This window comes from Ambystoma mexicanum, chromosome 4q (assembly GCF_040938575.1).
Source record: "Ambystoma mexicanum isolate Mex_15411 chromosome 4q, UKY_AmexF1_1, whole genome shotgun sequence".
NCBI classification, from domain to species: Eukaryota; Metazoa; Chordata; class Amphibia; order Caudata; family Ambystomatidae; genus Ambystoma; species Ambystoma mexicanum.
In genome coordinates this window covers 946,400,583-946,426,109 of record NC_090928.1, presented here as the reverse complement: position 1 = coordinate 946,426,109, position 25,527 = coordinate 946,400,583, and the positions used below count along the sequence as shown (strand labels likewise).

Below are 25,527 nucleotides of genomic sequence, written 5' to 3'. Positions count from 1 at the left end.
ATCCAGAAGCTCTTCTTAGCTGAGGTACTGTGTTGGCTTTGGTAATATTTACCATAAGTCTTCGATGTGAGGCTGAGTCAGTGATTAGTGTGTTTGGGAGTTTACCCATACCGTTCACCAAGGGCTAACACTGGAATGTCTATATGGAGTTAGGGGAGTTTTCCTAAAGTCCACTTGAGGTAAGACTTCATAAAACTATCCCAATGGTATACAGGTCCCCAACTCTTAGTATCAGTCTGTACTACTCATGGAACCTTGGTAGTGTGGCAGAGCAGTCAGGCTGGCTTGTACTAATTTTTGGGGGACCTGTATACCATTGGGATAGTTTTGTAAAGTCTTACCTAATGTGGACTTTAGGAAAACTCCCCTAACACTGGTGTTACAGCTGATTGGATTGGTGTAGGTTGCATTACATTGACTCCTGATTGTATTTTGTTCAAAGAATCCATCCACAAGGTTAGTTCCTATACTGTAAAGTTCTAAATCTAGTCTACCATGGTAAACTAGAAGGCAGAAGCTCTTATTAATCTTACTGTTGAAAAACTGGAAGATGTTTAAAGAAATAAACTTGGTACTTAAGGAAAGAAAGCTAAACTGATCCAAAGTTTGTTGGATCAAGTGTGAGTAGGCCTGTCACCCCTACTCCCAGAATTGATCTGGATAATAATGATGGTCAAAGTTTAACGCTTAGCATTAATCTTCCAGAAAGTGAGGTAGATGATGATGTGGATGCTAATGTGACTATTGATCCAACTCCAAGCTGCCTAACCTCATCCCTAACTATGTATAACATGAAAGCAGAGCTGATTCTAGAGCTGGAAAAAATGAAAATGCAGTTTGAATCTAGAAAACTGGAGATCCAATCTGAAATGCAAAACAAAGAAATGAGAAAATAACTGCAACTGGGAGAGAAAGAGATGCAGCATGGATGGATATGAAGCCTTGTCAGGTTCATGAAGCCTCATCTCCCAAAGGATTTCATGAGTGTGTATGATGCTAAAACTGATATTCTGGATTGGCTGGGTACATTTGAATTCACATGTAAAGTGCAAGGTATATGTGATGGTGAATTTGTTGCATGGATTATCTCTAGGCTCCCCCAGAATGGCTGTGATGGAGTTGAAGGGTGTTGATAGGATTACCAGATGGTAAAAACTGCTCTCATGGCCGTTTTGGGAAGACCCCTTCCCAATACCTGAAAAGGTTTGAGGACCACAAGTAGAAAGATGAAAGCTTGTGGGCTCCTTGGGTGTGTGAGCCTGAACAACTTAGATGGGTGGATTAAGGGCTACAAGGTGAGCACTTAGGATGGTATGAGATGTCGTGTCATGCTAGAAAGTATTTCTGATGCCTGTTCCTCAGAACTGAGACAGCACCTTGTTGACTCTAAGGAACTGGACCCCAAGAAGTTAACACTAGCTGCTGTCTTGTGGGTGGCCAACAGGCCTACTCACAAGGATTCTGGGGCTCCTCACAAGAAAGAGGATGGGATGAATCACAAGAAAGATGAGAAGGGTCATTCAAAAATAAATAAAACGCCAAAAGAGGGCCACAAACATAACAAGGGTAATTATCCTCTAAACAACCTTATAGGGCTAGTGAAACCTCCGGGCCCAAACTAGAGGGAGGCTACCACAAACCCCCATTCCAGAAAACATTTGGGAAATGTGTGGGTCTGGTGACCATGTGAAAGGAGATCCCAGATGTAAGGGCAAACCTTCAGGGATCCCATCTGTTAGTTTAGCTTTCACACATGATGTGGATATACTAATGACCAGTGCTAGCTTTCACACTCGAGCTGAAGGACCCATTGGTGTTCCAACTAAAGTATCTTTATTATATCTGGGACTGTGGGAACAATGTCTATAATTCCATTCCTGATAATACTAAAGAGTATTATGAAGACAGTGTGCTTATTAATGGTCCGGACACCCCTGCCATTAGAGACACTGACCCGACATAACTGTGGTAGAGGAAAGTTTTTTTTCAGCCTGAGGAAGTTGCCAAAACTCCCAAAGGCTTACCAAGTTAGCAGATTCCAGTCCAAATGTGTCCAATACTGCCAGATATCATTAAATGTGATGACATCATTCTTAAAATCGCACTCTGAAGTGCCCGGTAGGATACTTTTAGGCAATGACTTGAAGGCCCTTGGTGTTTCCATCACATCAAAGCCGCCTCCTAAGAAGATAAGGGTGCTGATAAGAAAAGCAAGGGCGGCAACCTTATGAGACCTTCCAACAGAGACCAAGGAGAAATCCAGTGTGTCAAAAGGAAAGAAGGACCTCAAGCCAAAAACCTCCTCAAAGAGGAGTTCATGTGAAGGAGAAACTTGAGGTCATAATTCTGACACCACCACCGGCTGAGGCTGCGTTGGTGCCAGAACAATCCCCAGAAGATCCATCTTCTGATGAGTCATAGGTGGAGGAGATTCAACCCTCTCTGGAAGATCTGGCTCCTAGTGACCATCGTGAGTTGAAGACTTTGCTTGCAGAATGTGTACAGCCAAGGACAGACTTCAGTAGAAAGAGGATTCCTCTCGAAGTTCTGCATTGGCAGAGACCGTCCCAAAGTGAAGGGCAAGAACCACGGAAGCATAGGCTTTACTGGGAGGATGGCCTCCTCTACAGTGAGCCTATGGAATCTATTCCAGGGGAGCTCAGGAGACTGGTGGTACCCCAAGAATTGATATTGAAATTCCTACATTTAGCACACAAAGTACCTCTGGCTTGTCATTTGAGCTCAAAAAGGACCAAGGAAAGGATATCAGTGTAGGTCTAGTGGGCCAGGATGGATGCAGAGGTTGGGAAACATTGTAGGAGTTGCAATACTTGCCAGTTACCTGGTGAAAGTGGTTCTAAGAATGTGGCACCTTGCCTCTTACAGTTGTGATTTCCTTTTGAGATGGTGGGAATTGACATTGTTGGTCCCCTAGACCCTCCAACTTCTTCATGCAACCGATTTTTGTTAGTTATGATATGTCATTCATAACGTGCCTGTAAACAAGTGTTTCTAGGCGCAACAAGACAATAGACAAGCTCAAGTAAGTGTTGCGGGGATGGCTACCTCAAGTAAGTGCAAGGAGGCAGGGGACTGCAAGGTTGCAAATACAGTCCCTAAGTATGTGGGATGCCCGGAAGCAGTACAAGGGGCTACTGGTAGTGAAGGAGCCTGGTGCCAGTTAAGGTTCAGAGGGTGACCAGGGAGGGAGGAAGGCTCTGAGGTGGTGAAGCTGGTGGTGGGACTTCTTAGAGATGTCCATGATGTAAGGAGAGGGTGGAGCCAAAGATGACACCAAGGTTTTTTTGCTTTTCAGGAAGGTGCAGGCAGAGGGCCCAAGGAAGGTGGCAAGAGGGAAAGTGGTAGCAGGGATGCCAATGAGAAGAAGCTCAGTCTTACTGGCATTAAGGCAGAGATCGGTGGAGGCAAACCATTCGTGAATCACAGATAGACAGTAATGAGAGAGGAGGCTGAGGGGAGCCTGAAGGAGAGCTTAGGGTAATCTGCATAGCACTGAAAGTTAGGAGAGAAGGTAGAGATGAGGTGGGCCAGAGATGCCAGGTAAAGGTTGAAGAGCCATGGTGAGAGGTTGGAACCCTGGGGTACACCACATGTGGAGTGAGATGGTGGATAGAAAGGACCCTAATTGGACCTGGGAGGGTTGATCGATCATAGAGGAAGGAGGCCAACGAGGCTAGGGCCTGACCCGTGATGCCAAGTTTGTCACAGAGATGATTGATCAGGATGGTGTGGTTGACTGTGTCGAAAGCAGAGTATAAATCAAGGAGGATTAGGAAAGAAGGAAGGCTAGAGTCGATATGAGAGAGCAAGTGTTCACAGGTGTGTAGGGGAGCAGTTTCCATGCTCCTGGCTGTTCTAAAGCCAGACCTGGTGGTCATGGAGACAGCCAACAGATTCAGTATGGAGAGTAAGCTGGGAGATGTCCAGCTTTTCCAGGAGTTTGCCCAGGAAAGGAGTGCTAGAGATGGGGCGATAGTTTGCAGCAGAGGAAGGATCAGCAGAGGGCTTCTTAAGGAGAGGGTGCACAAGGGAGTTCTTTAGGGGGTGGGGGAGGGAAGGTTCCAGTGGCAAGAGTGATTGCAGAAATCTGTCAAGACTGGAGCGATGGTGTCTGTGGGCCTTGATGGTTCTGGAGGAGTGTTAGGGAGAATTCTCAGAAATGTGGCAATTTATGGGGCGTGGCCTGGAGCGCTGACTATGCGGACGCTCCTTTGATGGCCTCCGTGGGGCACCTGTTGCCTCGGTGAATTGGGGCGGATATAACGCTGGAACGAAGGACCTAAAGGTAGCAGAGGCTCTGTGAGACCCTGGGGCGGAGTTGGCCACACTCCTGGAGTTTGCCAGGGCCCAGCTGTGGAGATATGAGGATCCGAATCCTTTCCTGCAACTCAAGCTAAAATGGTGGACGGACGTGCGGAGGACCGCGGAGGCCGGGGGATGGCGTGAGTGGCGGCGGGGCTCCCATCCCTGAAACATCGCTGCTGTGGCCCCCGTCACCTCGGATCCCGCTCCCGACATCCCTCAGCGGGGGTTCCCCCTCCCCATCCTGACTCAGCAGGCGGCGGTGAGCTCGTGGAACTCCCGCTGGCTTCGACCTGTGGGGTCCTGCCTGGGTGCGCCGTCCCCCGGCAGCATTGAGCCGGCATCAACTTCTCGCCGTGCAGAGGGAGGGGGCCTCCAGCAGACGATCCGGAGGCCCACCCTGCAGCCTTGGCAGTGCTCGGGAGCCCGTGGGGGAGTGGGGGAAGGCCCCTGCTTGGACACAGGTGGCTTCACCGGCACTGACTCAAGAAGCGCCATCCGGGAGAGGAGGTAAGCCGGGGGGGCGGGTGGGGGCAGATCAACCACGCTGCGCTGCTCCAGAGCTTCCCACCTCAGGCTGCAGCAACCACCCCCAGCAGCAGTGGAGCCCCTGCCTCCTCACCAGAACCGTCTCCACCCCCACCCCCTCAACCGGGACGATTCCTAGCCTCAACAATAGATAGAGCTTCAGGTGGCTGCCCAAGCCCCCGGGGGAACGAGCCATATAGACCCAAGAGCGGCTGATGAGCAAGACAGTGGGAGCTGATCGGGCCTGGTGAGCCCCTTGCACCATCCCACCACTATCCACTGGTTGGACACACGAAAAGCCTTCGGACCTCCTGGGGCGCCCCGGCCCATTCTCTACGACCCTCTTGCATACCTTTTGTGCACCTCTTCCCCCTATCGGTGTTGAAATCTCCCCTCCAGCCTCTAAAGAACACGATACCTCCTGATTCGACCACGAAACAAGATGACCAAACAACCCAAAGGCGGCAAAAACGCAGACATTGCAGCAATGCTGACGTCAACGGACAAAGCTAAAAAGGAAGAACCCCCTGGTCCCACCCTTCAGGAAGCCCTTGAAGACAAAAGTACCCTGGCAACAAAGAATGACATCAAGGCTTTCACGGTGGACATTAAATCCGAATTCTGAGCATGCATGTTGGAACTATCCACCAAACTGGAAAACACTGAACAGAGAATAGGGGAAGTTGAGGACCGAACCCAAGACCATGCATCCACCCTGGGGGAGGTTCAGCGTTCAATCAAACTCCTTCAGGATGAATGTGAAATATTAGAATTCAAACAGGAAGACTTGGAAAACAGGGCCATACGCAACAACCTACGCATTCGGGGGGGTCCCGGCCTCAGTTTCGGAAAAATACCTGGCAGAATATGTGGGGGACCTATTCCAAGCCCTTCTCCCAGACTTTGAAAAGTCGCAACTCCTCCTGGACCGCACACACAGGCTCCGACCACGTTGCGGCGTGGAATCAGATGGCCCACCAGATGTCATCACTAGAGTCCATTTGTACACGACAAATGAAGCCATCTCGGCAACCGGCTGTTCCCGGGATGAAATAACCTTTCAAAGCACCCCTATCCAAATTTACCAAGACCTATCCATCCTCACCCTTCAGAAAAGACGGGCGCTCCGTCCCCTGGCTATCTTTCTTCAAGACCAACAAATCCGTTACCGATGGCTCTTCCCCACGGCCTTACAATTCTCCTACAACGGCACTTGGAGAAGGATCAGCCATCTGGAAGATGCTGAGAAGATCATGAAACCAACCACCCCCCCCCCACCTCCGAAGCTCAGTCACCCACAGATTCGGAGAAGAACACCGAATTGGACCCCCCAAGGTCACCCAATGTTAAAACAAACCCCTGGTCCCGAGGTTCAGACGGAAGAAATAGCCTCACCTGACGGAACCTTATCAGCCCTGTTGAACCGAAAATGCCCTGATGGTCGGGGCGGCGGGCTTTACCCCACGGCCTATGCCCGCTTCCGAGGGTCAAACCATCTAAATCCCTGGAAGACATAACGATAAGTTTGGCTGTGTTGGCTATGAACAGTTACCCGGCCACATTGGCCAAGGGGGGCGCTGGACTGACAAACCTGCCCCTTCCCCCCCCACCTCCCTCCAGTTAAATCTCTGCCACCCGGTTGGTGGCCGGAGCAAAAATCTCAATGGCAGGAGAGCTGGGATCCGCAGGATCTACGAGATGCCGACTGACTCCGCTTCATCTCCCGCCCCTCCCCCAAACACGACGACTCCTGCGTCTTCCACTCTAGATCACTCTACCCTGAAATTAGTTTCGTTGAACGTCAGAGGGCTAAACACCCCAACTAAACGCAAGTCAATATTGCAAAAACTTCAAGATGAAAATGCCGCTGTGGTCATGCTGCAGGAAACGCACCTTTTACCAGCTGATTTCAGGCGCTTACGCTCCTGCCTCTTCCCGAAACAATTTGGTGCATCTGGAGACTACAAGAAAGGGGGCACTGCTATTCTTTTTAGGAAGGGGCTGGATCCCCAGATTCTGGACACTAAACTCTGCCAAGAAGGTCGATTTGTGGCGGTGAAATGCTTGCTACTCGGGGAGCTGTTCTCCATTGTGTCAATATATGCCCCTAACTCTGCCCAAGGAACCTTTTACAATGCCCTATGTGCTACCCTCCCCTCCTTCCTAGAGGGCCAAGTTGTCATCGGCAGAGACTTCAACGGAGTTCCGGACCCCACAAAAGACAAATCCCATCCTCCATCAGCAGGAGACTTCTCCTCAGCTCTGGCACTCCTACTGCTATTCAGAACGCTGGAGGTGGTAGATGCATGGAGGGTTCTCCAGCCCTCGGAAAGGGATTTCTCATTCTACTCCCACGTCCACAGAACCTTCTCCAGGATTGATCTCCTTCTGGTCTCCCCTCAGATCCTCTCGTTCACTAATGACGTCACCATAGGCCCATGGATTCTATCAGATCATGGCCCAGTGTCCCTGGAGATCCGGGCTCAGAACCCCCCCTGCCAGAGCCAACGTAGATGGACGCTCTATGACCCAATCTTAATGAAATGTCACTTAGGGATTCAAACAACTACGATTAAGAACTTCTTCCGGGAAAACCCTGCAATAGACCCCTCACCCGCCAACATCTGGGATGCCATGAAAGCGGTCCTACGTGGGGAATTCATAGCACAAGGAGTGGCTTTCCACAAAGCTAGACGTCAGACCTGACTAGCCCTTGAAGACAACCTCCGGAAGGCTGAACAAGCTCATAAAGAAAAAGATGGTCCCCGAGAACCCAACGAGCCATTCGCATGGCAAAGAAAAAGATCGAGGCCCACTACGCTGAACACACAGCACACCAACTGGCGAAGGCAAAACAATTCTACTATGCTAAAAATAACAAAGCAAATACATTTTTGGTAGCCAAACTGGCCAAAGCAAAACGAAATAACAATCATTGGACTCCGGGACACGCAAGGCCGAATTCACTACACAGAGCAAGACAAACAATGCCTGGCAGCGGAGCATCTGAAACAGGTGATTGTTAGGGAGAATTCTCTGTAAAGGCTAATTTCCCAAACCTAGTGAGTCCCCCAGCAGCTTTGCTGGATTTTTTGGGGTTTATTTTTTTCTCCTGCTAAGAGAGACTCTTTTTCTCCCACTCTTAAACATGATTTGAGGTGTTCCTTTGACTTTGTATGTGTTCTATGGGCTATGGGGTCTTTTACCCTATAGGGCTTCATGTGTTTTTGATATGTGGGTTACACAGCACCCTCCATGTAGTAACCCAGGGGTGTCGTAGCGATCCCCAAACATAGACTCCATACCCTGGGACTGACTACTGTCTCCCAGGGCATGTAAAGTCACCATTGGCTTTACTAGTCTTAAATTGTGAACAGAACAAGTACAAACCATCATATTGTGGACGTACTGGTTGGGGCAATTCGATTGCCCTGGGGTCTGTTGTTCGAGGGGGCACTGTCCCGTTCCCCCCGACCGAGTTTCAGCTGGTGGCAGTGGATACTACTTTTTATATCCGACCGCGAATATATTCCTATGGGATTTTCCCATTGTTCGAGGCTAAAACTTTTTAATATCGCCTCGAACATACCGCCGGTTTATTAAATTAATATAAATTCACCGGTTGGTATTTTCTGCTGAAACTTTGTTCCAAAATGGCGTTTGTGTTCGCTTCTGTGACTCCAACCCAAGTCGAGCCCTTTGTTCCACTTTTTGGCGGGCTTCTCCACAGAAGCCTCCAAATGTGGTGCCACTCTGTCTGGGTACCACATGGGGATGTGGGAGGGGGGGTTAGGCACCCTGGACTGAGTTGCCTCGGCAACTGAAGTCGCACTCTTGTGTGATTGGCCCAAGTGGTGAGCCGCCACTTAGCAGAGAACAAGAAAAAACAAAAAAATACTTAATTATTTACAAAGGTCCAAAGAGTCAATTTCCATGCAAATTATACATATTTCATATAAATCATTCTCTTGAAAAATGTTAAAACAATGGGGAGCAAAAGGTTCCTAAAAGACTCTTGTTCCATGATTAAATAATAAAACTCTTGAATGACAGAAAGATCTCCCACTTTACCAAAATCCCCTAGGAAGAATTTCACAAGATCAGCTTTCCAGGCAATAATGTAAGAAGGTGTTCCTGATAATTGCATAAATAATTCTTCTTACAAATTTTTTAAGCCACATTTATCCAAAAGGAATCTCACAATTGCCAGTTGAAGACCAACTGTATTACCATATAATGAAAAATGAAAATGTCCAGTCTTAAGACAGTTTAGGCGCTATCCGATGTTTTGCTTAGTTTTATAATAGGTAAGCTGCTAACTGGGACGATGTCCTGCGACTGGTCAGGACTTGGATCAGCTTAGAAGGAATGAAAGTCCCAAGTTGTGCTAGAATCTTAAATAATTCAATGGCAGTCTGAGAGGTAAACACAACTTAATAGTTTCATCCTTCCGTTGAATTCAGTGATGATTCAAACTAATCCAATGGTGGAATTCTCCTTTCTACCCTTTCTACGAGTGTCATAAATGTATTCAAATTTGTGAAACTCTGAAATTCCCTGATAATTGAAATTGAACCAAGGGTGATATTCTCCTTTCTAGGAGTGACATAAATGTATTCAAATAAATGTATTGAAATGCATGAAACTCTGGACCTCGACATGCGTTTCCCCGCCTTCAGTGTCAAGCGGTTCTTCAGGAGGTACAGTTCTTGATATCACATGATTTATTCATTGTTAATTTAACTCAGTTGTTGAGGTTCGACTGGGCAAAAATCTATTAAGAACCTAAATGTCAAGACAAAACAATGTTGTAGGGCCTCAATTTCTAAATAGATTGTGCAAAAAACGAATATTTTATGAGAAAGGCTATACTTACAAATGTTATATGGATGAAAGGAACTGCTGAAATAATGGAATTGCCCTGAAATGAACCACAGGACAAAGCTCATAAATATAGCGGTCTATGGAGAAAAATGCATGTTAGATCAAGAGGTTTGTTTTGCATTATAATTATTATTTTTTTATTTTTTTAATTTACTTGATTATAACCAATATAAAGAAATTGATTTTTACAAGATGCAGATGAAGTGAAGTGCCTCGTTAGTAAAGTAAAATAATTCAACATCGGTTGATTAGGCCTCGTGACTTCTGTCTAAAATGGGTTTAATTTCAGTCTCAGTGGCCTTTTTTAAAGCAGCGTCGAGCATCTTAACTGTGACTATGGCCCATTTCTTCTTTTCGCCTGTAAAGGCTAATTCCCAAACCTAGTGAGTCTCCCAGCAGCTTTGCTGGATTTTCGGGGTTCATTTTTTTTCTCCTGCTAAGAGTGAGACTCTTTTTGTCCCCTCTTAGACATGATTTGAGGTGTTCATTTGACTTTGTATGTGTTCTATGGGCTATGGGGTCCTTTACCCCATAGGGCTTCATATGTTTTTGATATGTGGGTTACACAGCACCCTCCGTGCAGTAACCCAGGGGTGTCATAGCGACCCCCCCCCCAACATAGACTCCATACCTTGGGACTGACTACTGTCTCCCAGGGCGTGTAAAGTCCCCATTGGCTTTACTATTCTTAAATTGTGAACAGAACCAGTACAAACCATCATATTGTGGACGTACTGGTCGGGGCAATTCGATTGCCCCGGGGTCTGTTGTTCGAGGGGGCACTGTCCAGTCCCCCCCGACCGAGTTTTGGCTGGTGGCAGTGGATACTACTTTTTATATTCGACCGCGAATATTCCTATGGGATTTTCCCATTGTTCGAGGCTACCACTTTTTAAAATAGCCTCGAACATACCGCTGGTTTTTTAATTTAATATAAATTCACTCGTTGGTATTTTTTGCCGGAACTTGGTTCCAAAATGGCGTTTGTGTTCGCTTCTGTGACTCCAACCCAAGTCGAGCCCTTTGTTCCACTTTTTGGCGGGGTTCTCCACAGAAGCCCCCAAAAGTGGTGCCACTCTGTCTGAGTACCACAGGGGGTGTGGGAGGGGGTTTAGGCACCCTGGACTGAGTTGCCTCGGCAACTCAAGTTGCACTCTTGTGTGATTGGCCCAAGTGGTGAGGTCCCGGCTCACCACTTAGCATGTTTGAGTGACAGCTAGGCTGAATGAATGGGGGTTTTCTGCATAAAAGCAGGGCTTTGGGGACTGGAACTTCAGAAGTCGCCACAGGACCTAAAGAATCCAAGGAGGGAGAAGCCGAGCCGACCTGCAAAAACGACACCACCGTTGGAGCCCTGCTGAACCGTCTCATCACTTTTCCCGACGACAGAGGAGATCTCCAGCCCGGAGAGTCTTCTTCCTTTGACTGGTGGGGATAACCAGTTTGCCCGTCTTTTCGCCTTCCTGGACCATCTCGTGGCCGCCTTGCCCGTGCCAAGCACCCGGCAACTGGAATACCACGGTTTACCACTACTGTGAAGAAAAGGGTGGTACCTTGTAACTGGGAAACTCTGTGGCTGGTTTCTTCCTTGGCAGTGCAACGACCTTCAGCTTTCCTCCACGTCAAGACCTCCTCTTCCTCTGGACGAAACACCGACTGCACCCGCTGCAGGAACAACTGCCCCCGCTGGAGCGTTCTTCCCATTTTCAGGTACTGTGTCCCGCCTGGCTTCCCTTGCGACAGATCGTTCGGGGTGACAGTAAATCCTAGACTTTCTAACCTGGGTTAGCCTGGGGCCCGTTAACTAACTTTTCCTGACTTGATCTCAATCTTTTGTGAACTATCTACAAAGACTCTTTGGGCTTAACCCCACTGTGTGATCCTGGACACATTTTGCTTGCTCTCTCTAAGAGTGGGCCTGGCATTTGAACTTCCTTGCTCTCCAGTAGACCTTGCCTAACCTGCCTCACTGTGGCTCTTTAAAAAGTATTGAAATTGTGTGCTTTCATAACTCTGCCTTTTCCCTCCCTTTTTATATAACTTATTAGAGTGCCATCTTATGATAAGCGCTCCCCTCTGTCTGAAAATAAGTGGTGTTTCTCATTAAGACTTGTCTAATAAGTAATCAGGGTTGTATATATATAATAGTGACTGTGTGTTGAATTTACTTATCTCTTTTTGTGCTAGTATAATTTACAAGTGTGTCTTTAAATAAATAATTATATACTTTTACACCAAAGCTCTGGTCACTGTTTGCTTGTGCTACTGTATCTCTGTACTTATTGTGTATACTCTATATACTGCCTAACTCATCTTGAGGGAAGTCTGACTGCTCAGCCACAGCTACCAGGTAAATCTGGGTGGTACAGACTGCTACCAATTGGGTTTACTGCCAACCACCTGTAGTCCTAAATCTTTTGCAGTGGTCCTTAAGGGAACTGCACAGGTTTCTGCCTAACAGTGATGACCGCCCCACCACGAGACATGAGTGAACAAAGGGAATACCTACGCAAAGCGGCACTCCCCCGGATCCCAGACTCCACCCGAGACGACCTGGACGCGCCGATCTCCACTGAGGAAGTAGATGAAGCCATAAAATCGCTCAAATCCCGGGCGCCGGGCCCAGATGGCTACACAACTAGGTTCTGCAGGGTTTTCAAGCAACAGCTACTCGCTCTCTTGGCACAATTATTCAACTCCTATAGAGAGACCGGCGTGATAACCCCCTCTTTGCAAGAATCAATTATGATCCTGCTCCCTAAACCCGGGGGGGATCCAAGGAGTCCAGCTTCATATAGACCCATTGCCCTTCTCAACATTGACGCCAATATATATTCAAAAATTCTGGCAACTCGCCTAGCCCACATTCTCCCAGACATAATCCAGCCTGATCAAAGTGGCTTCCTGAAGAACCGTTCTACGACGGACAATATTCACAGAGCCCTGAACCTTGTGGACCTGGCCTCCTGTGACTCACAAGGGTTGGTCCTCATGGCATTAGACACTACAAAGGCGTTTCACAAGGTGGATTGGACGTTTATGAAGCTTACTCTGGAGACATTTGGCTTTGGGCCGGAATTCCGTACGATGATCTTAGCCAACTATAAAAGCGCCCAATACCCTACTTGGAATCAATGGCAATTTATCAGCCACCATCTCACTTACCTGCGGAACCAGACCCGGTTGCCCATTGTCCCCTCTCCTGTTCGCCCTGATCATGGAGCCCTTCGCCCAACGGTTTAGGCTGAACCACCTAATTAAGGGTCTCAAAGTAGGCCCATCGCACCACAAACTGGCCCTCTACGAGGACAATGTCCTCCTAACCATCACCGACCCCAGCAGCTCCTTGCCACACGCTCTGGCAGAATTAAACAACTATGGAAGGGTCACAGGATTCACTTTTAACTTTAATTAAGTCAGCAGCGCTGGGAATAGGGATCTCATCGAGAGAGCGAGAAGACCTCATCCCGATGTGCCCGATCCAATGGAAAACGAAAGCCATCAATTACTTGGGGGTCCAGATTCCAGCCAGATGTATACCGCATGAACTATCCTCCGCTCTTCCGAGAACTGGAAACCGACCTGAAGCGCTGGGCGCCCCTTGAAATCTCCCTGATGGGCAGGATCACAGCATGCAAGATAAACCTAGTTCCAAGATTCTTGTACACATGATCCGCCCTCCCGGTGATGACCACGACCCCAACACTTCAGAACCTACAAAGAAAAATGCTGCACTTCATCTGGAGGTAAAAACCCAGAATCCCGAAAGACACGATGATGGGGAATGCAAAACTCGGCGGCTTGGGGGTCCCAGACCTACAGAAATAACAGATGGCAGCCCAACTAGCTTGCACCCAAGCATGGCAAACAATCACTAATCGCCCCAGATGGATGGACTTTGAACAATCGCGCTTGGCTCTTCCTCTACGCTTCCTTCCTCACATCCCACTGGCAATGGGACGGCGATGGCAGGACTTACTATTAGCCACTAAACATACAGTCGCCATATGGGACAAAACACTGAAGCAAAAGAATATCCCAAGGGGACTCAACTCCTCATCCCCAGTCTTTCTGAACCCAGCCTTCTCACCGGGAGCAGCTCCTAAAAATTTCTAAAACTGGATTGCTGGAGGATTATAAACGGTGGGGCAGCTATTCGAAGGAGGGAAGCTACTTTCTTCCAAACAATGTAAAGAAACCTTTCGCCTCCAAGAAAGACCGGTTTACTTGCCTCCAACTGCGCCACTGGGGCACCCACCCACAGACACTCCAAGCAGCAACCCGCACTCCCACTCCCATAGAACTAACCCTCAAAGACCTGCCAAGCCGAGGTAAGATTTCGGTACTATATGAGCTGCTCCAAAAAGATTTTCTTACCTCCAAATCTCGAGCCATGGCACAATGGGAGGTGGACATCTGGACCTGCACCCAATCGGCATCAGCATGTGTCACAAATAGAGAATGCGCTTATAAAATCTTATTGCGCTGGTACTACCCTCTGTTAAGACTGCACTACATGAACCACTGAGTGGACCCAGCTTGCTGGAGACGATGTGGCCAATTGGGATCCTTTTTTCACATGTGGTGGACTTGTCCCAAGGCCCAGGATTTCTGGAGAGAATGCCTAGCGGTCATTGCAGAAATCACACATATTTCACTCCCATTGGAGCCCGAACCTATTCTCTTGGGCGTCCCGGTTCCCGGGACCTACCCACGAACGGGCCCCAAAGCCAAACTGTTGTCTCAATGCCTGTTAGCGGGCAGAAGTGGTGGGCCGCACATGGAAATCGGAGGAAGGCCCACTCTTGCCCCTATGGTGGGTGAAACTCTGGGATGTACTCATCGCAGAAAAGGTGACAGCAGCTAGAGCGGGTCTCCTTCACCGCTTCTTGAACATTTGGAACCCGGTCCTGGAGTTCGACCGAGATTTCCCAGCACTAAAATATAAACCCCAGCTGGCCAGGAGGGTGCTAGAGAGCGGGCCCGCCCCACAGGAGCGGGAACAAGAAGGAACCTGAACACGTGACGAACTCAGGGCTGGTGGGGACAAGGGAGTAACACTCTTGTATAATAATGCATACTAAATGTGGACCTTAAGTGAATGTAATGTTTTCATGCCTTGTTAAAAAATAAACCTATTTAAAAAAATATGCCAATTTCCTCCACCTCAGAGACCCAAGCAACTTTGCTGGATTTTGAGGACTTGATTTTTTTAACCTGGAGAGAGTGAGACCCTTTTTCCCTCTCTCTCATATATTATGTGATTTTTGATTGTGGAGTCTGACAAACTCCATAGGCATCATCTTTTACATTGTGTCTCACAGCATCTTCAGTGCAGTGGCACAGGGAAGTCTTTCAGATTTCCCAAAGGTATGACTACCTTTTCTTGGTTAAACTAATGTTTCCAAGAGCACTAAATTGAAATTTACTTACATTTGTAACTTTCTATTTTACAATGGTGTGTTGGAGGGGTTACCTAGTATCCCCTTTGTCTAGCTTCTCATGTAACATTTTTTATGTTGCCCTTTCCTCGCTGGATGGCTGGTGGTAGTGGTTTTGTTGTAACTACCATGGTGTGCATTTACCGGGGGCTGCGTTCGCAGCTGCAGTAAAGCACCCAAGGGTGCCATTTTTGCCAAAATGGCACTGGGGTTCTTTTTTTGCCATTTCTTTGTGGAAAGGTCCTTCTTGAGATTTACTCTGCGCGCCAAACCAGGTTTGACCCCATTGTTCGTTTTGCCTTTGGCGGGATTCACGAGTGAAGCCTGCCTCTGGCTCCAGGGTGTCTGGGGTAGGCAGGAAGTGAGGTAGGTGCCCGAAACTCCCAGTGCTTAGTTTTCTAGGAGACCCAAATACACTCTGTGATGATTGGCTAGCTGTCTGTCCGGCAAGGACAGCCCCCCTGATAGGTGATTGACAGCTAGGCGAATGAATGGAAGAGAAGTGAATAAAAGGCGAGTCTTTTGGCTTGGAAGGCAGAGTTGACCACTGGACGAAGGAACCGAAGAACAACTTGAAGAGGACACCTGCTGCAACTACTTGACCGCTGGTTAGCCCGCTGAAACCCTGCTGCAGTGCCGAAACGCCAAGTTCGCATCGACTGAGAAGCCCCTGCAAGGATGACTTCTCCCCTTGAGTTGGTGGGACCAATCGACTCCAAGGTAAGCCACCTGGACATCCATCTCGGAGCTGGTTGAATTTCCACAGAGTTGCTGCTGGAAACCGTATAGCCAGGGAGAGGACCACCAGATTGTGTGCGTTGCTTTTAAGCTGGCCTAGAGCTCCAGGAAGATCCTCCGGACTCCCAGGAAGCAGGACTGACCAAGCCTGAGCCCCCTCAACCGAGTGTGGGACCCCAGAAGCAAGGAAAGTCCATCTCTACAGCCAGGAACCGTGGTGTTGCTATTTGCAGTAGACACGAGGAGCTGAAACACTGAACAGCCACTGAAAGTGAAGTTCGACGGTTGTAAGTTTTGACCGTGCCAGTGCATTGCAGGAGTCTCCCCCGACGTCCTCCCTCTTGTCCCCACGACTGAGGCCCAGGAACAGTGAGATCTGCAGAGTTGCACAGGAACAGGAGTCATCTTCTGCATCTTTCCTTCATTTTAAAGGTACTGTACAAAGTCTGAGAGAACTTACCTCTTACTGTAGAGTTGCTTGCATCTTCTACATCTCATAAGACTAATCAGCTTGTGGCCCTACATTTGATTCTTCTTTTCGTCAGACTTCTAAAAACATTGTGCAAAGACTTTTTACTTACCTACAAAGAAGTGCTTGAGCATACATAGACTTTTGCCTATTGACTTTGGTTTAGCATCTTCCACTGAATGACTCTTATTGGGGGATCTGAAAGTATATGCCTGCTTAAGAATATTTGCGGTCTCTTGTTTGTGCTTAATAACCTTTTCCTTTGACTTATTACTATATGATCCTAAATGCAACAGTGATATATTAATGTCCCCAGCACCATACCAATTGAAGTCACCTGTGGGTGTAGGTAATGTCTGTGAGCCATCCCAAAATGGTATCTACTGATTTAGAGATATTAAGAGTGTGTATTTCATGAAGTGTATTTGAGTGTTACTATTATATTGCTCCCTTCTGAAGAAGGCTTATTCTAACTGACTGATAAATTGATAATTGTTTATTCAAGAAACCTTCAGTGTAAGAGTTTATTTGAATACGTGTAACTGTAAATCTCTGTGTAACTCCACTACAGCTCACATTGACCCCTCTTGAGATGAGCCTTGCTCCTCAACACGCTATCAAGACTGTGTAGTACAAGCTTATACCAAAGGATGGGTTTCCTATTCCTGTAGTCAGAGTTGTTTGTAGTGTTCCCAGAGGGTACTGCATACAAACTTTGCCTAACAAGGAGCAGGTGGGTACCTGCTTGGACGAGACTTTCATAGATCAGACTTATTTAGAAACATCGTCAAGAGAGAACATGGGGAAAGAGGAGAAAGGAGGAGAGAAGGCTGGAGAGGTGCTGAGCGGGGGAGAAGGAGGAGAAGCGGAGAAAGGGGACAGGATGTCCTGAATTTTACTGGTGAAGTGAGAAGCCAGTGCTGTGCAAAGGGCCAGGGAGGGAGCATGAGAGGTGGAGACTGCAATAGGATTGGCCAGATCCTTGCAGATTTTGAAGAGTTCAGCCATGCTGTTAGAGGCAGCAGAGCCACAGGCATGGATGTATGCTCTCTTCTTGGACAGGACAGAGTGTCTGTACTGCCTTTGGAGCAAGCAGCAGGCCAGTTTGTCAGAGGATGAGCCTGATGCCCTTCATTTCCTCTCAGCCACCCTACACTTTAGTTTAAGGTTGGCGCGGTCAGAGTCATACCAAGAGTTGCATTTGGAAGTGGGCTTCAAACGGATCCTCATGTCGGGGGCAAGGACATCAAGAGTGTTAGAGCTAGAGAGATGAAGGTTGGAGAGTGCTGTTTCAGAGTGCGAGTCAGCCGCAGCTGTATCGGGAAGAGAGAAAGTAGCATCGAAAGCCTCCACTGACACACGCTTCATGAGCCGGGTGACCGTGAAGATGGGTGGCAGTGCTGGGGTTGGCTTGACCTGGGGTACAGAGAGCGAAAGGTGGAAGGAGAAAAGAAAGTGGTGAGTCCAAGAGAGAGGAGTGGTGAGAAGGTTCGTGAGGGGGATGTCTGAAGAAATGAGAACATCCAGGGTAGGGTGTGCCCGGCAGAGTGTGTCAGGCCAAAGGGTAGAATAGAAAGAGAGAGAGAGAGTTGCTGTGATTGCGAAAGAGCTCCGAGGAGGGGTTAGAAGTATCCAGGTGGATGTTGAGGTCTCTGAGGAGAAGGTGAGAGGTAGAGGCAAGGAGAGAGGAGGTGTCAAGTAGTCTGTAGATGGTGGCCACAGTAAGAGAGGGGCCAGGAAGAGAGAGCCTGCACACCAGGCATTCAAAGGAGGAGTAGGCCTGCGTAGGAATGACAGAATCGGGGATCCACTCTGGGAAGATTAAGCCTACTCTACCTTCTGGACGGTTGGTTCTGGGTTTGGACAGGATCTTGTAGCCATCAGGGAGCAGAGTGTCAAAACTCGGGTACTGTGGGGCTTGGGAGACATCTACCTTTTGCCAATTATGATGCTTCCTAGCTTGGGGGAGTACTATTTTAAACCTGTTTGGGTTGACCTCAACTCAGCTGCAGTGGCCCCCCAGCTTGTGCTTCAAGTGGCTCCTCCTTGAGCTTCTGTGATTTTCTACTGAACTACTGACTATTTTAAATATTATTCTAAGAAGAGTGCATCAGAACTTTGAAGTGGCCCATGGACTTTGGCTGTCCTGGCTCCCTAAAGGCCCGCTTCTGAACCTATTGACTTTGGCAGTGTGTGTTCCCTTACAGGTTTGAACTGTTAAGCCCTATTATTGCTGCGATTTAAAGACTGCCTACATCCCTCTGGGAGAATCTAATTGTTTTCCTACTTACAAAGTATGTTCTGATCTGACTTTAACTTTTCACTCCTTGAAACACAATATTGTAATGTTGATCACAAATAAGTGACCTCAAATGACGTCCCTGAGTGTGCTGGAAAAATTACATATGAAAAGTGTACTCACCTTCTTTATTGCTCTTGTTGAATTGAATCCTAACTTTGGGATTAATGTTACTGTTGCTGCTTTTTTAAAGATTGTCGTATTATCCTTGTGTATATAAATACATATTTATTCTATAACTTTAAGTGTGTACGTGTTTACATGGATTCCTGTATTTACTAATTTCATTGTACAGCTCACATTACCCCTCTTAAGATAAGCCTCGCTGCTCAGGAACTCCACCAACTTGTGCAGTAAAGGCCTTTATTAAAAGGTGGGTTACCTAATACCAAGAGAAGTCTCGTAAAGTCCCACACCAGTTGGACTCTACAAATTCTTATCTAACAAGGGCTTGGCCTTGGGTGTGGGGGTACAAGGAAATGGATGGGGACTGTTTGGTCCCAGTCCACATACTGGTGCCTGAATGTCTGTGTGCATGTTGGCATGAGACCCACAGTGGTCCCTGATTGAACCACTACTGGTGTGCATGTGTGTCCGGCGGATCTTGCCATTGGAGGTCTGAGTCTGATCACTCATCTGACTTTGGGATATGAAGAGGTGTTCTGCAGCCATTGGAGCAGATCAGTAGAGGAACCATGTATCCTGTGAAGACCGAAGGAAGACCTGTGTGCGATCCCTGAATGCGCTGACACCCAACTTGTGCTGAAGACCTGGTAAAGCCCTGTCGAGCTGATGATCCCAGAAGATCATGTCCATGTTTTTTTGACCTTCTGAACCGGTGGGACCATTTGGACTTGAGGTGTCCTGATGCCCAAGCTAATTGAAGTCTTCGGAAGAGTCCCTGGGCCATCCAGTGGGCTGACCAACTACAAATTGGGCTACCGTGTTACAAGCCTTGTGGTTCTGTGTTTTGGCTCGGAAATGTGGGGACTGCCAGCTTGTCCTACTGAGGAAGTATCTGCCAAATCTTGTCATTCCAACATCCAAGGGACCCGAGATACGAGGCTGACTGCGACGGTGACTGTTACCAGAAACTTGTGTGACGAGAGGAAGCCTCCGCCCGAGTGAGCTGCATTCTTCAACTGAACCACATTACACCAACATCTGTGGCTGACCAGGGATTCATTCGAACCTGAAACTCCTGGGCGCTGAGGTCTGGATGAAACGGTGGGAAACGCAAACCTCTGATGACCTGCCAAGTCCCAAGAGAAACCAGACTACGGGTGTGAGTTACAGTTGTATTTACCTGAACCTGTGTCTTCCCCTTTTAAAAGTTTGCCTAACTTTTAAAACGTTTTCATTAGTTTGGCTTTACCATTGCTTATTCGCACAAGCACTCCGAAAGCTGGGAACAAATAAGAATGAATGAGGGGGGTGGGGGGGCTCCCCTCATTCAGAATAGAAGGGAAAAGGTCCAGAAGTACAGCAAAACGTTCTAGGGATCTCACTGAAAGAGGGGATTAAGCATACATCTGATAAATCTCCCTAACAGGTATATTACTCCTTTTAATTCATGTTCATATTACCCCTTCATTATATCTCATGGTCCCTCTAAAACGGGGGATTCTCCATTTTGTATTACTCAAGTACATGTAGGGTAACTTTTAACATGTCACAAAAACATTTTATATAGTTTAAAAATGGATTTAATAGTGACTTTGAAGTTCGAAATGAGGAGCATAAAAGTGGATTCCTGCTCCCCTATACTAAACTGCACTAAATCTTTTTATCAGCTAAAGACTGTGAATTAAACTAACTTAAGCTTTGTTCCGAAGTAAAGAATCCAAAATCTTAGCCCGCCTTAATTACATGTTTGTGGCAGCTGGAATTCTTCGAAGGGTGTTGTCTTAACACAGCTTGCTGGCTTTTTCAGCAGGAGATGTGACATCACAGTGTGATGTAATTTCCTTTTTACAGGTAAATTGTATAGGCACAACAGACTGTAATAAGATTCATGCACGTGTTTATAGATAATGTGGGTTTTTATATATTTAACAAACTACAAAACTTGCATCCTTTTAACAGTGACGATGTAAGGCTGGTTCGCTCCGATGCCTCCTAGATACTATTAAGAGTTCCCAATCTGTTCCGTACTTGGACCCATCTAATCAAATGCAAAATCTGTGAGAGGAACCTTTTATTCATCAGAGGAAAAGTGTTCTGTAGACGGACCAGCAGATGCACAACAATGTCTAACTTGCTGTTATACCAACAAATGGGGTTATTTGTTTAAGAAGCAGGTATCCGCTATGAAGTCCCGAAAAAGGTTTACTGTGCATGCTACTGCAGTAAGGTCATGACAGAAATCCATGTTTTAATTGTGTTGCTCTTTATCTTTGTTATCTTTATGCAGAGTGAACTGAGCCCTCCGATGTTAATAGAGCACCCACTACGATGTTTGGTTTTATGTGCTCAAGTTCATGCTGGAATGTGGAAGAGAAATGGATTTTCTCTCGTCAATCAAGTATGTGTTGCATAGGTTGTGACCTGATTTCTTTTCTTTTTATGATATATGAAATCAAATGTTCTTGTTTACTTTGCGTGACTTGGCTATAATTCAGCTACTTTACCTACAAATTGTAGTTTTCTTATATCCCATGTTTTTCTTGGTTCTGTTTTTTAACAGGTGTAGGGTGGTTGAAGGCAACAAGCGTTGCTAGGTTTCATTCCTCATGAAGAACCTCCTCAGAAAACAGATGTTAATGATTTGATTGAATTGGATAGGGATTAGCTATTGAGGCAATATGATGGTTATTTCTCCAGCATTGTATCCGGTCAACATGCTTGATACCCATCTCTGTGAAGAGTTATCAACCTTTCCAAAAAAGGGTAATTAACAGTACTTTCCCAACATATAACATTCATGTGTTATTCTACTTGGGTGTAAGTAGGGGGGAGGGGGCAACTGAGCTATATATTAGTTTTACTAAAGTCCACCTGTAGTAGGACTATAGAAGACTCACTCCTAGGAGTACAGGTCTCCAACTCTTAGGTTTGGCCTGAACTGCCCAAAAGGTTTGGTAGCAATGTGTGAGCAGCCAGGCTTAATTTAGCAGGGAGTAGGCATGTAGGTCTGTACAAAGACCTGAGGGCACACCTATAGTGAAGAATACATTTATACACAGTAGTTTCAGAAAAATATTGTTATTTATTATGAAGACTATGGCAACTAACATAGTATTAGAATTACAGGTAAGTAAACATATACAGATATATACAGAGTTATTTTAAGCATTACTCAATAGTAAACTCTTAGAAGATATACAGGGCAGTACTCAAAGTAGCATTCAAGTTTAGCAAATCAATTCTTGTAACCAACATTTAAAGTAAGCAACACAGTTACTGGTAAGTACCTTTTTGGCAGCCTATACTTTAGAAAGTCCAACCCTACCTGGGGATAAGAGTCTCCATGTCAGAGGATGCACCGGGGAACCAGGGCCCCTGGATGGCAGAACAAAGGAAGACACACACTGATAAAATGGCAGGTTTCTTCTGTTGGTAGATAAAATGTTTTGTTAAAAGGTGGTTAAGGGAGGTCAGGTAGACCCTCTGAAGGTTTGTAGACGGGCCTGGGAGAACATAGGAGTCTGATTCAACACCCCTCGAAGGTTTGTAGACAGGCCTGGGAGAACATAGGAGTCTGATTCAACACAGCAAGCACCCAGGAGTGGGGGCCGTACTTTTTTATGAAGAAAGGGGACTCTGTCACTGGAAGGTTCCAAGGGGAGGCGACAGCAGCTCCGATTCTTGGCCTGGAGGCTCAAGAAAGAACCTTTGGTTGGAGCCGATGGTCAGTTTCTTGCGATGGGACACCCAGCAGATGATCTTCACCATACTGGCTGGTTGGGACTGGTCAGATGCTTCAGTTCAGCGACGGTTGTCACACGACCGACTTTTCTCTGTTTCTCTGTCCCCAACTTGAAAGGGAGGACTTCTCCGTCTGGGAAAGAGTCGCTGCAGGTCCAGGAGAGTTCCCGCAAAGTTGCAGCTGAAACCGCACTTCAGGAGATGATGCACAGCAAATTGGAGCAGGTCCCAGGGTGTTGGGGGATTGCAGTGCAGGACGCTCGCAGCGCTTCGAGGGACGGCTCAAAAGGCAGGTTTTCTCAGTCTGGTTGGTCCCACCAGTTCCGGAGAGGAAGTCCTCCGGTCTGGATCTTCCCTGTCGATCAGAAGTGGAGGTTGGACCAGTAGCGTTCACTTCCTTGGATTCTTCATTGCATCGATGCTGCTCCAGGACCCTCGCCTTTATGCAAGGAAAACAGCTGGAATATCCAATCACCATTCAAGCCTTATATGCAAACCTGGGAGCTGGCTTGTCCAAAATGACAGCCAGCATCCCAATTCGAACTGGATCCAGGCAGCCACTCTGCAGGACAAAAACCAGGGGAGTTTCGGTCACTTCCCCGACTTCCTGTCGTTTCAGGCACTTACAGAGCCCTGGCAGGCTATCGCACGGAAGCCTGCCAAAGATGAAAGAACTGTCAAGACCTCCCCCATCCAGCTTGGTAGAAGGATCAAGCCATCAAAAGTTGGTGAAAAAAAAGGCAGCCACCATTTTAGAACAATGACCCATGTGTCCCTTACCGCAGCTGCGACAGCAGGCCCGCTTGTAAGTTTCACAAAAATCAGTAGGAAACATCCATTGCTACCAGCTATTCAGATTAACTTTATTCCCCAGCACTCCAAATAAGGTGGGTTTGCTGATTCCACAATAAAATTCAGTTAGGGCAAAACGTGTCCCTCTGTCCTTGATAACGTTTGTTATTGTAGGATAAATAAAAAGGGCAGCTCAAAGAGCTCACAGCAACACTTCACAGAAAGTGCTCTGTGCTGCAGTAGTAAATTGCAGATGCCTTTTAAAAGTTGAAGGAAATCGTGACTCCAAAAAGATGCAACCAAAAGGTTGGAAAAGGGTTCCAAAGAATAATGTAGAAGACTGATTGCGGAAAAAGGTTCACACTCAATCAGGAAAGTTGATAAAAACTCCAAGCAGCAAAAGTGCTGGGGGCCTCCCAAGTAGGAAGAATTAAGCACAAAAATGAAATTCTACGTAACTTATACCACAAGGGGTACACTTTTATTGCGGGGCAACTCCATGCACTGTGCACTTTAAATGCCATTGTATGGGTTCAATCACAGAGCGATCATATGTAAATGGATACATACAATACTGTTGGTTTGAGATGGGGAACAAATGCTGCTTAGTGACTGGTCATTGTATTCAGCTATTAATGATTCTGGGACTTTGAAGTGTATGAATTTTAGCTAAACTGTTGGAGAGATTTTTTTTTGTAAGTCGTTCCCGCTGTTCCTTGAGCCTCCCATCACTACTGTTTGACTTTTTCACTAACATGGAGGGCGAGCAAGACTTTTTGGGTTTCTAGTGCAGGAATAGCATACATGTGTTTCCTATGGCGGCACCCCCACCTTTTGCTGTGTAATTTACGGCACACTGGGTAGCCCCGGTGTCTGTCAGTGCAAAAGCAGTTATCTCCCTTCTATGACATGATGTTTTTACTCTTGAAGCAGGCGCCATCTCAAATATGTGCCCCCTTTTCTTTTGTCCCCTGTAAAATTTGTGTTACTTTTCCAGGCCTCCTCTGAACAGTCTGCCCGTAATTTATGTTGACTCTTTGTGGAAGCACTGTTCGCTGCCTTTTTTGTTTTCGAAAATACATTTAAGATGACAGTATACAAAAAGTCGCGCCTCTTCATGTTTGTTAGTCGTGTGAAGATGGTCTGACCTTTGTTGGCCATAGTCCTACTTTGCCAGGTGAGGGAGGTTCCCCTTTCTTCATGCACCTGTGCGTGCATCTTGCAAAATATCTGCAAAGATTCTCCCAAATGTGAGTTGGGAGGAAGTGAGGAGGAGGGCTGTCTGCCCCCACTCCACCTTCCTCCAGGGGCATAGTTGTTGCTGAGCAGATCCTGGGAGGCTGGCTGTTGAGGTTGAATGTTGTAAGCGTCCTTATTCGAAGGCTAGGTTGCCCGAGCCTCAATTCTGGATACAAGATGAACCACGGTGCTAAATTGTCAACTGGAGCTGAAGAGCGATGAAGAAGATGGAGGGACACTGGAAGATTCTTGCAAGAATAAACATTTTCCAGCCAACACTCCTGCATTGCGAACCTCTGACTTCCTTCCTTCCTTTGTTTGGTTTGACCAACTAGTTAGCTGCTTGAAATTCCTCGCCTGCTTTCGGTTCTTAGAGTGTGCATCTTTGCCATTTCTCTGCAAGTCATGGTTCCAGCTTTGCTCCATTGCAAAGACTTCCTTATGGCCTAATGGCTGTAAGCTTCGTGTGCATCCTCCAGGGCTCTGCTGCAACTCGGGAAACCTCATGTCATGACTTTCACCAGAAGAGGAGACCATCAGAAGTCCAAAGTATAACCGAAAAGCTATTCGTGCGAGCTACTAGATTTTACCAAACAGAAGGTGAGTTAACTATAGTCACAATAAAAACTTTGACCCGTCCCATCTACCTGCTCTTCAAAACCCTTTAATTTTGATCATTTCCACTATTTGACTATATTTGAGGGATGGGGACTGACATTATTTTACAGTGTATGGATCAACATCTCTTTTGACACATTTTATTCTGCCTTCTCTTCTTTCTCACGTCCCACATGCATTTTTGCTGAAGGGAGTGTCAACTATAGCTGGTTTTCCAGAAGAGGGTGGGTTGTTGCACTCAATACTTGTTGTTGCCCTTAAAAGGGGCTGGTCTAAGGCCCATTGTACACCTTAGACTGCTGTATTTGTTCCTGCGCCAAGACACATTC

At 46.9% G+C, this 25,527-nt stretch overlaps 1 protein-coding gene across 3 annotated transcripts in view; it reads left to right on the top strand.

Annotated features, from left to right (window-relative positions):
- UBR2 (ubiquitin protein ligase E3 component n-recognin 2) overlaps positions 1–25,527 on the top strand; it is a 2,523,611-nt gene that overhangs the window by 758,181 nt on the left and 1,739,903 nt on the right. For all 3 annotated transcript variants that reach the window (XM_069608499.1, XM_069608498.1, XM_069608497.1), the window contains one exon: positions 21,096–21,206. In XM_069608499.1, the coding sequence (XP_069464600.1) occupies positions 21,096–21,206 (111 nt within the window). The remainder of the gene's footprint in view (positions 1–21,095; positions 21,207–25,527) is intronic.